Below are 12392 nucleotides of genomic sequence, written 5' to 3' on the forward strand. Positions count from 1 at the left end.
TTCATAGTCCCTATTCAGTCCCAGCTTGACAGAGGCCGAATCCACATTACCTCCGCGCGGCGCTAAATGTCCGCGAAACACCCGGAAGTATAGCGTCTTTCAAGCGCGATTTCTGAAATCGCGCTTGAAAGACTCTATACTTCCGGGTGTTTCGCGGACATTTAGCGCAACACCGGGACGCGCGAAGGTAATGTGGATTCGGCCAGAGTCAAATTTGCATATGAATTCCAGTTCAGCAGCCTCCCGTTGGATTTTGTTTTTGAAAGGTTTCTGTTGACAAACCAGCCAACCTCTACGCAAAAGAATAAATGGACACAAATCTGACATTAGAAATGGAAACGTCCAGAAACCAGTGGGAGAACACTTCAACCTACCAGGACATTCCATCAAAGACTTAAAGGTCACTGTAGTTCAACAGAAACCTTTCAAAAACAAAATCCAACGGGAGGCTGCTGAACTGGAATTCATATGCAAATTTGACTCTGTCAAGCTGGGACTGAATAGGGACTATGAATGGTTATCACATTACCACAGGTAACAGATTTCCTTTACAGAGGTGGGGTCTGGGGGAGCTCAGTGGTACCTGGCGTGGGCTTTCGGGAACCACAGATCTCTTTGTCAGATGCATCTGGCAGGGAGAGCTGTGGTTATCGAAGGCCCATACTGCATTGGAATTGGATGGTCTAGCTGTTTGGCTTCTACAAACTAACAGGGCAAACTCCTTTGAAGCCAACTGATACACACACCAAAAGGAGATGTTTACATATACTAGCAAAGGAATGTTTTGATTGCTCCCTCCCCCTCCCCCCCTAATTGCCTCTTCCCTCTGCTCTTCTGGGTTTGTCCAGTCTCTGTATCAGGCATCTGACGAAGAGAACTTGATTCTCGAAAGCTTATGCTAAAATAAAATTGGTTAGTCTTAAAGGTGCTACTGGACTCTTTTTGATTTTGCTACCACAGACTAACACGGCTAACTTCTCTGCAAGCTGTACATAAGTAAATCATCTTGATTATTTGAACAGACCTCCTGCTTCAGTGATCTCTGAGTTCTTCTTGCAACAAAATGTACCTCACAGCAGAGAACCCAAAGCCTTTACACTCACTACTGTTAAGAATATCTAGCAACTGGGGGAAAGATCTACATTTCAAAACAAACCTAGGTCCCCCAGGTTATAGGAGGCTGTGTAGGTTTCCTCAGTTGAAAGAAAAGGCCTGTCACAGCAACCTTCAGTCAGTCACACAGTCTCAGCTTAAGTTACCTCATAGAGTTGTTGTGAAGCTACAATGGAAGAAAATGATATAAATTGCTTTGGATCCACATTGTGGAGAAAGGCAGGGTGTAAATGTAGTAAATAAATAATATAGTTGAAGATAGTGAGCAGTTAAAATATAGGCTGGTTGGTGTCTGGGAAGGAGAGAATGAAGCAAGGAAAGGTAGGGCTGTCAGGAGAAGGAAAGAGGAAATAGTAGGGGGAAAGGTATACAGGGGAAACTGAAGTGCCCCTCATAAGTCCTTGGAGGTTCCCACCATGCAACTCGGCCTGGTTCAGCAGCTGACATTGCACAGCTCAGCCAGACATTTTCCAGATAAAGACTGCCAGGGATAGGGAAAGAAGGAAAACTGAAGAAGGGGGGAGATAAAGGTAGGTTGGCTGGTGCATAGGAAAGCAAGGAGGGAGGGAGGGAGGGAAAGGAAAGAAGATGGGGGGAGCTTTCAAGAAAAGGGGGAAAATGGAATAGTGTAGGAAGGTCCATTGCAATAGTGGAGGGCTCCTTGTGGGTCTCCAGCTTGCATAATTTAATCCATCTAAGCTCTACATCTCCTGAACCAGGACCCTAGAAAATGTAATGTTTTGGAGGCTACACAGATTTTATACTCAATAAACAAATGGAAGTTCAGGGTGTGTCCTGTTACTGCAATTTCAGTCCGCATACTAATTTGCACCTACATTTAGAATGTTTCTACAGGACTACAATTTTTCCATTATGCACCACAATAACTACCACTCTCCATGAAAAATGGGAGTGTGCAGCTGAGGTGTGCAAGGGGAGCAGAATGCAAAAGAAACTTGTTCGCTGTTCTTGCAGTCTATTTGGTGCTTTATTATGAAACAAAGTGTGCATAAAGATGGTAGCTTTTACAGCCTGATCTGGTGACTTTTTTTTTTAACCACAATTTTTTTAAAAAGCTCTTAACCATATTAGAATTTATCTTTCAAAACTGCTCAGAAATCTGTAGTCTGATATTTTATGGCTTGGTTGATAAGATCTGCTTTTCTAAATATGAGACTTCAACTTAGAATAATATTTCATCTGCTATTTGACCTCTCCTTTGACAGATCAATGTTTTCTCAATGAGAGTTAGTTGTCATGAAATAGCAACTGGGTCACCTACTTATCTAAGGCAAGTTACTCCAAAGGCACAAGCATTAATACAGCACAAATTGTAGCTGTTTATAATCTTAGAATGTAGTATTTGTAACTTTGTGGAGCCAGTTGCTTATCATCAGGGGGCATTTCGTAGAAAAAGAGCTGGAGGAACTCATTAGCACAACTCATTAGCACAACTCATTAGCATTTGCCACGCCTCTTGCCATCACCAGAAGTGTGTCATTAGTATAACTGATTTGCATAAGCCACACCCCCTGACACCACCTATTCTGGCTGTTTTGGACCCAATCCTGGCCATTCAGGGCCGAAATTGGGCCCAAAATGGCATCAAGGAGCTGAAAAGGGCTGAAAAGGGGCCCAAAATGATCAGGATCAGGCTGCTGATGAGCGGGAGAGTGATCTACCACCCATCAGGGGCCCAATCCAGGCCGTTTCGGCCCCAATCCAGGCCAAAACGGGCCCAAAATGGTCGAGAGTAAGGTGGGCGGGGCCACCTGATATGTGACCTCTTTGGGGAACTGCTGGAACTGTGTTCCTGTGCGTTCCCCCTCAAAATGAGCCCTGCTTATAATTACTGGCCTTAAGTAAAACCAACTTTAGAAGATACTTGTTATAGCCACATTTCCATGTGATAGCATTTTAACTGAACAATCCGTGATCACTCCAAGGTCTGTTTCCCTCTCAGTCTCAGCAAGTTCAGATCCCTTTAGCATGTACTTAAAATTGGGGGGGGGGGTTTGTTCCAATGTGCATCACCTTACACTTACCTACATTGAACTTCATTTGCCACACTGTTGCCCACTCATCTAATTTGTGGAGATCCTCATGGAACTATGCCATTTATTCCTACTCTGCTTCCTTTCATCTAACCAATTTTTAATCCATTAATGAATCTGTCTTCTTACCCCATGGCTGCTAAGCTTTCTCAGGAGTCTTTGTTAAAAATCTTTTGAAAAGCCAAGTATATAATGTCTACCTGAACAACAGTTATCTACATGTTTGTTCACTTTCTCAAAGAACTCCAAGAAGTTGGTGAGGCAGGACTTCCCCTTGTAGAAACCATGCTGATTTTCCCACAGCAGACTCTGTACCTCTGTGTGCCAAATAATTCTATCCTTGATTACAATTGCCTGCAGCAAACATTAGGCTAACTAGCCTGTAATTTCTGGTTCCCCTCCGGACCACATTCTAAACTTCTTGCAACATTTGCTATTCTCCAGTGCTCTGAGACAGTGACTGATTTTAATGACAAGTTACATATATGGGTTAGTAAGTTAATGGGTTCACATTTGAGTTCCTTAAGAACCCTCAGGTGTATGCCTTCAGGACCTGGAGAGTTGTTGGTTTTTAATTTCCCCAGTAGGTCTAGAACTTCATCTCTTCACATCCATTTGACTCTGTTCTTCTGACTCCTTTCCTGGAAATGCAAAGAATTCATTTAGTTTCTTTGCCATCTCTCCATCCTCTTTTAACAGTCCTTTTATTCCTTGATCACATAAAGGCCCAACAGCCTCTCCAGCCATTTTCCTACTCTTGATATATTTAAAGAAATGCCAATTGTTTGTCTTGATACTTGTAGCAATCCTTCAAATAATCTTTTTGCTTGCATAATTATTGACTTACACTTCTTTTGCCAGACTAGACTCTGTGCTCCCTTCTGTTCACTTCATTGGGTCAGACCTTTCACTTTTTAAAGAAGCCTTTTTACCTTTTATATCCTCCTTGATTTGGATTGTTAACCACACAGACATCTTTTAAAACTTGGCATAACTTTTCCTAAGCCAGGAATACATTCTATCTGGGCTTCAGTTAGTGTGGTTTTAAATAGCTTCCAAGCAGCCTCTTGAGATTTGACTCTCTTGAGCTTCCCTTTCAGCTTCCTTCCTATGTACTTCCCTCTTTTGACATAAAACATTACTACTTAGGACTTTAGGGGTAACTTTCCATTGGCATGAACTTAATAGCATTGTTGTCACTGTTCCCAACTGGTACAATAATATCTACACCTCACACCAGGTTTTGAGCCCCACTCAAAACCAAAGCCAAGCTCATTACCCCTATGGTTAGCTCTGTGACTAATTGTTCCAATGCACAGTCATTTATGATGTCTACATACCTCATTTCTACAGCATGACTCAAACACATTTGGTGGTGGAACGTATTATCAAGTCACAGCTTACTGGTGGCAAACCCCACAGGGTTTTCAAGGCAAGAGATGTTCCGAAGCGGTTTGCCATTGTCTGTATATGTTTACCCAGTAAATATGAGGGTAATTGAAATCACCCAATATTACCTTATGTGTTTTAGTTACCGGCGTTATTAATTTCTCCATCTTGAGATCAGCCTCAAGGGTTTGAACTGGAGGATGATAGTATACTTCCAAATTAATGTACCCTTTAGGTCTTAGTTGCTCCATCCATAACAATTGTTAGGCAGTTCATTCAATGTTTTCTAGCTTATTTGACTCTATGTCTCTTTATTGTTTCTTTACACAGACAGTACTATCTACAGAAGGTCCCGCCCCCTCTTATCTTTACAAAAGCAAATAAACCAGTGCTGTGCATGGTTTATGAACTTGCTAAATTGCCTCAGCAGTTGTACTGGGCTTAAGCCTACTACCCCCTCAAGTAACTCCCCTGGATTGATACCACTTCTGAGAAAACTATCTTTGATTTGAACTTTCTGCCTATTAACCTATTTTTTTTCTCCAAGACCACAGGACTATATTTTCCAATGTCATTTGTATAAATGTGCACCACAACTGCTGACTCCTCCCCAGCACGATCTATCTATCTAGACAGCATTTGACACCTGCAACCTTTGTACCAGGCAGGCAATGCTATGCCATCAAAATGCCCATCACAAACCCTGCTCTCTATATTCCTAATAATCAAATAACCCATTCCTAAATCCCACCTCTCCAACCCAGATGTGTATCCTCAGTATGCAAGGACATTGGTCAATCATCCACGGAAGGGTCCCCTCTAAGGCACCATTTCCCTCCTCCTCAGCCTGATATCCTCCAACTTCGAGACCCACAAACTCCATGACAGCAGAGGAGCTGTCAGCATAGGAGGAGGTCTAGTAGGTCTGCAAAGGTCTCACCCCAAGCTTCTCTCTCCCCCTCAACTTCTCTAGGTCAGCAACCCTAGCCTCAAGGAAACAAACCTGTTCCCTAAGAGCCATGGGCTCCATACATTAAGTATGCACCCACAATTTCTACCTAGTAGATTGATAAGCATACATGTGGCCTCCCTGCAAAGCAGTAGATAGCACCCAGCACTACTGCTGGCTTTCTACCTTCATAACTGGTAGGGTTGGAAAAATCTGGGGCTTGTACTTCTTGAACAAAATACCACACTAAATGAAAGTTCTACAGGATGACTCATCTTAAAAACTTGCTAATCATTAGTCATAGCTTCATCATATTTGCACAGAGCAAATGGCTATTCAGGTTGTGCTACCAGTTAAATTTAATTCCAGGTAGGTAGCCATGTTAGTCTGTAGCAGCAAAATGCAACAGGAGTCCAGAGTGCTCAAGATTTTATTCCAGCATATGCTTTTGAAAGTCAGAGTTTACTTACACTCATTAGGTCGATCCATACATCTATTATATATATAAATGGATTAACCTAAAGGATGTACACTTCCTCCATCTGATGAAGTGAGCTCTGAATCCCAAAAGTTTATGCTGGAATAAATTCTGTTAGCTCTAAGCGGTCACTGGACTCTTGTTTTATTTTTCAATTAAATATACACTGTTTATACTATATAATAACATTCCAGTAGGTTACTATACCATGCCAGCAACTGAGTTTTCCTTTTTTCCTTTGTTTGCTTAATATTTAAAAATATATATTATTTGGCTTAACATGGTTTGTGAATTGAGAAATATTAAATTGTTTATATTTGCATTTAACATTTTTAATGTTTGAAACATGGTGGGGATAATGATAACCAGAATAAAGCAGCATGGCCTACATTTTTCATGTTCTCTCTCTGTTAGACCTATATCAACGGGAAAAGGACAAATAAACATGTTGCCATGGTGACTGGAGCAGCCTTGTTAAAATTAACAAATCAATTATGATGTAGAAAGGGTTCCCTAGTGGAGCTTATTACAAAGGAAGCAAGTAATTTTTTTTCTTGCTTTCAGAAAAGTATATTAAAAATATTTGCCATATCAGCTAGAATTCCTTTTAAAGTATGTAGAGATACACCAAGCACTTCACAGATGTAGAGTGAGGATATATTTTATCTCCAAGGCTCTGAGAATTGAAATAACCTCATCTGTACATTTTGCCTTGAATTTCATATTTAAAACTCCAAGCCTGACATATAAGCTAACATTTAATTAAAAGGCAGCAAGTGTAATTTTACTAGAATGTCCTAGGGTAGAGAAAAGCCCTGCTATGAACGATTAATTTCTTGTGGTAACTAGGCCTATGCTCACATAGCTGCCTGTAGACAAGCTAAGCCTTATTCCCACCCCTACCCCTCCCAATGACATACAGCTACTGAGGACAGTACAGGAGAGAGAGCAGGAGGGAGGGAGAAAGAGCATGTCTTTATAGGTTCCTGAGTCAGTTGTGTTAATGTGAAAGCTCCAATGATCAGACAAGACAGGTGAAAGATCAAACAGGTATTTACCTACTGAATGTACCAAGTTTCCTTCTTTCTTTAGCTTATAGTTTTCCAACCATGGTTCTGTGAAATTTGTCAGCCTCCTTTCTTTGGATCTGCACTTTCTCCAAGTTATAGTTAATTAGTCAGTTTATAACCTTTATATTGTTAAATATAAACCTTTATATTGTTAAATACACTTATTACCAGTCTGGAATTGGAGAGGACACCCTAACAAGGATAGCCCAGGTGAGCCTGATCTTGTCGCAGTTCAGAAGCTAAGCAGGTTTGGCCTTTGTTAGTAATTGGATGGGAGACCTCCAATGAAGACCAGGGTTGAGGCGATGGCTAACCTCTGTTAGTCTCTTGCCATGAGAACCCCAGCAGGGGTCACCATTAAGTCAGCTTATGGTGCCCCCTGCACTCTCCACCACCAATTGGAGAGTGCAGGCTGGGGAATCAGGGTTTCACAGTATTTCAGTACATATTATAGAGGTTCCTCAACAAAGGGCTGAAAACCACTGCCTTAGTTTGATAGAGAACCTTTGGGATAGGAAACCATGTTTATACATAGGGGCAATCAGCAGGTGACTGAGGTGGGGGAGGCGGAGAACAGCCATTGATGACAGTGTGATATCACTTCTGGGAAAACCTGGAAATGATGTCATCTACAGAGCTACAGAAAAGTCATGAAAAATGAAGGATGTTTGTCTATTCCATTTCTCCTGTTCTTCAGTAGGACTTAGTTTCCTGTAATGCATTTATGGTTGGATTAACTTCTATTCTTCTATCCCCTGGACTATAAACAGTGTCTCTTATTGGTTAGTAAGAAATTATCAAAATATACGCTGTAAAACACTAATCCTACGATCACTTCCAAGGCTTCTAGTGTAAGGTTCATCCAAAATATTCCAAGTTAATACCGGGGCAAATAAGCAAATTATTAGTCAGGCTGAGAGATACATTTGCTGCTGTATTATATTTGGTCATCTATGTAGCAGTTTTAGGATAGAGTTCTTTGCATCCTTTATTGGGTTAATCTTCTACACAACTTGTAAAAACACCAGTGGTCATCTAGCACCTTAAAGACCAATAACATTTTATTCTAGCATTAGCTTTTGTGGACTAGAACCTACACATTCATATACAAGTGGATTTTCATATGTAGGCATTTTAAATAGGGCAATAAAAAATAAAACTGCGGGGTTAAGGAAATGCAGGAAGTATATGTAAGTCTGTAAAATTCAAATCTTATCAAGAAAAACAGAGATCATTCACTAATTGCTCTAAGTTAGTAATCACCCCTGATGGGTGGGGCATTCCAGGTCTTGCTAAGATAGTAAACAGTTGTAGTAAGTAAGAAAATGCTCAAGAGGGGAAGAGGTTGTATGAAACCACTTAATGAATCCCATGACTTTGTTGGAGGGGGGCAGACTTTGCAAAACCTCTTAATGAATACCAGTTCAGCAGTTTTAGCTTGGAAGATGGCACCAATATTCACTACTTAAGTAGTACACAGATGGGGAATGAGGGTGAGAAAGTAGGGTTATATCCAAGTCACACAATGAATCCACGGCACAGGCTTGACCCCAGATCTGCAAAGGTAACAATCACAAATCAAAATCCTCTTTATTAAATTAATATCAAAAGCATAAAAACATGAATTAGGAGAAAAGGACTTAGGTCAACACGGTTGAAAGCAGAGCATGAGGCAAGTTAAAGGTGGTTGTCCAAAAGGAAAAATTACACGAATCCTTTTGCCCTTATTTAGAGGACGCAAGGAAATGTTTAAGGATAAAAGCTAACTTAAGGCAACAAGAAAGAAAACACAATTACTTAATGCATGCAGAGTTGTAAAAAGAGCATGCAGTGACCAACCTGGGATAAAAGCAATTATTAAAAGAACATCCAGGGGATAGCTATCTGCACTGTTTTATAATGCTAAACTGGAAGTGTAAGATTCAATACTTGTAAAAAGTACCATTTAAACCTGTGGAACAATTCTTCAGTTGCCTGAGCAACAATTCTTCAGTTGTTCTTGCTACACATATTGCCCTTGCTAATCTTCTAGTGTGTTATTATGACCCGTGGCTTAATATCAGCACAGTCTTACTGTGGCTTGTAGATTTAGGTTGTGCCCATCATCTGGAATTTATTGATGCTGTCAAAAATTAAAGTTGAGCAATCTAGCAGATTCATCTCTAAAACAGAGAAGTAAACCTAGATTCTGAAAATCTCTAACATTTTCATTGGTATCACCAAGCACAACACTATTTACTAAATGAATCTTTCTTAAACTAAAACATTTTTTTTAAATCTGAGAGTTGGTATTGCTCCTATCAATAGCTGTTTCTCTCACAAACATACACATTCACACAAAACTGGCTAACTAGCAATCTAGCAGACATATGAGACCAAATGGAGTCCCTTCATAACAAAATTACTGTCAACAACAGAAATATTTAGTATAGAGCATTAATAGAAAATGTTACATTATCTTAAACATTCATGTAAAATACTTACAGTAACATCAAATGGTACTGTGTTCTAAGAAAGTCATTACTGAACTAAATTATTGTGCAACCCAGATGAAGTCTTCAGGACAAGCATGCATCATCAGTAATATTTCACATAGGACTTTTTTTTTAATTGTAAGGGAATTCAAAGAATAGTACACAACAGCTTCTTCTCCCTGAAGGGATTTTCAGATGCAGGCACTGGTATGATAAGTGGATCTTCTCCCATATGGGCATCACAGTATGCCAATAAATCAGCAGCAGCCTTGGATACCTAGATGGGTTTTAAAAAACAAAAAGATAAATAGAAATACAAACCTGAACATCAGCACTAATGTCATGGTGGCTGTGGAAACATTCTGAATAGTTCCATAAATTAGAAGCACAAACCAAGCATGTTGACTTAAACATAAAGAAGGTGCAGGTGAATGAGAGAGCACAACGTGCCATTGCATACATTCTTTTGGTAAGTGAGCAAACTTACTTGTTAGCCAGTGGCATTCTACTCTTATATTTAGGTTTATGAAAACTGCCCCCCCAAATGGCACTCACAGGAAGGGAGGGTTCAAAGCACAATATAAGTTACTTGGCAATACCAACAACAAAGTTCTGTATATCTTTCTTGCTATATCTTTCATTTGATTTTCTTCAGGAAATCTTGATTAAAATCTCAAGTGATACAAATAAAATGAAGGTAAAGAAAGACTAATGTATCCAATATAAAAAATTATCTTGTTCTCTTTGTCTTGTTAAGATGGTCTTTGGTATCTACCAGCTCCATAATCCTCCATTAACTGAAACTTAATTTTTTATATATTATATGTATACATTTGCACAATCACCACCTCCTCCCCAGGACAAAATATGTATCCAAAGGCCTAAGTTATCAAACACTTGTGATTTAAAAGAGAATCAGTAGCCTGTAGAACAATTGTGGATTTTTACCCTTGTCAGGTCCAGTATATATCTTAGCTACACTGACTCCATTTTCTAATGCTTTTAGTGTTTAAGTATTTTCTCCTCAGGTGCACCAGTTCCCAGGCAGCATTCCCACCAGAGGAGACTGTTTTGTCTAACACCGTTCCACCAGGCATTGGCCTTGAAGGAGAGCAGCTTCCCAGGACTGAAAGATGTTGTTTTGGGAACTGTGGGGGGAGGCTGTTCCAGATGGGTATTGTTACTCTGTATCCTATGCTTGCTCTTCATTGGTAACAATGATCATGTACCATCCTGAGTCTCCTATTCAGGACAGTGGACTATAATGGACCTTTTCTGCAATAAAGCTTCCTTTGCCAGACATTGGACTTATTCTTGCTTCTAAAGGGAATCTTGCAGAGAGTACCTTATTTAGCCACAGTCTGACATTTTGTTACCAATCATGTCTGAGTCGGGCCCAGCGGAATCCAAGGTTGTCCCGGACAGGGATCCTTTGTTTGATCCGTATGCGTCTCCCGACAATCAACCGGTGCAAACCCAAGACTCCCAGGAGCTGGGAGCAACCGGGAACGGAACCGGAGCCTCCACTTCTACCCTGCCTCTCATCGACTTCAGTACTCGAAACGAGACCGAAAGCAACCTGGGGGCAAGGCCGAAAGCAACCGCTCTCCCCTTGATCTCGGTACCCACCCCGTCGGAGTGGGGAGCCAGACCCCGAGAAACCAGAGAGCGCCGGGCAGGTGGACTCCATCCTCGAGTCTCGATGGACGGGCGCCGAAGCCTAGAAACCGTCCCGGAACTAGATAGCAGCCAACCATGGCGATATTGGAACAGGACGTTTGAGCAGATGGAGGGGGACACGTCCCGCCGTGGCGCCCTGAGTTGGGATTATTCCGAACTTGCTCCGTGGAAAGAGCCAACGGAAGTCCCTGAACAAAGTTGGGAGCAGATACGAGGTCGCACCTATGCGGTAGATACCAGCATCTCGGCCGTGACGGGTATGGCCAAGGGAATTCTAGCCGCGAGGTCGCGAATAGTCCAAGGGGACCCTCCTCCGTGGGGCCCTTTCTCCCCGGTGAGTACAGCGAATGAAGGTTCCCTGAGCGAACAACCAGGGCCAAGTCGTATGCAACAATTAGAAGCTAAGCTGTTGGATATGGAAGAAAGTTTGGCTCACGCCATTCATTTAATTTCCTCAATGGGGGCAGGAGAAAGACTGTCTCCTGAAGAGATGGCGATACAGATAGCTACCCTTCAAAGTGTCATCTCCTATCCGGTGGAGGAAGTTCAGCAGCGGTCGTCACCTACCAGCGAGGGGGGAACCTATCCTGGCAAATCGGGAGAACAACCCAAGGAACTTCCCACTCAGCAGGAAATTCCACCGAGAAGGGATCACCCGGTTGTGCCATCCGGTGAGACTCCCATCGAGCCTCCTATCACGGGAGGGGATGTACCGCCAGACGAGACCCCCGTTGAGAGGACTACGGAAGGGGAGGAAAAGCCAAGTGATACACCGGTGATACCCCCCCATACTTCCCCTATAACGGTCCGGCCGGACCAAGCGGGAGCACCCGTGGCTCCATCCGGGGAGGGAGCCCCTGGGCAACCGCGCGAAACTGTTCCCGTCGGGCAACCTCCGGGAGATGGTCTACCAGCGCCAAAAGGCCAGCCGATGCTTCCCAGAACAACAACACCTGGGGGGGCAAGCCCGCGCGGCCTTCCACCCGTTCGGCCTTCGCCGCTGCGGCCCCTTCCGCTTCGACCACAACTAACCCCGCCGCTGCAGCCGATACGTTTGCCACTGGAACAGCCCGTAAGACCGCCTCCGAACCAACCGATGGGACCTACACCATTGCGACCCCACCAACCCACCCCTCAGCGGCCGATTATTACTCCGCCGCACCAACCTCAACCGCCAGCACCTCA

At 42.4% G+C, this 12392-nt stretch overlaps 1 protein-coding gene across 1 annotated transcript in view; it reads right to left on the reverse strand.

Moving 5' to 3' along the window:
* Window positions 1-8624: 8624 nt before the first annotated feature.
* The window catches only part of GNG4 (G protein subunit gamma 4), a 40598-nt gene continuing 36830 nt past the window's right edge, over window positions 8625-12392 (reverse strand). Inside the window, exon 3 of the mRNA XM_054982053.1 lies at window positions 8625-9804. Within this exon, the coding sequence (XP_054838028.1) occupies window positions 9676-9804 (129 nt within the window). The 3' untranslated portion in view covers window positions 8625-9675. The remainder of the gene's footprint in view (window positions 9805-12392) is intronic.

Source organism: Eublepharis macularius, chromosome 1 (genome assembly GCF_028583425.1).
Source record: "Eublepharis macularius isolate TG4126 chromosome 1, MPM_Emac_v1.0, whole genome shotgun sequence".
In the NCBI taxonomy this organism is placed as follows: Eukaryota; Metazoa; Chordata; class Lepidosauria; order Squamata; family Eublepharidae; genus Eublepharis; species Eublepharis macularius.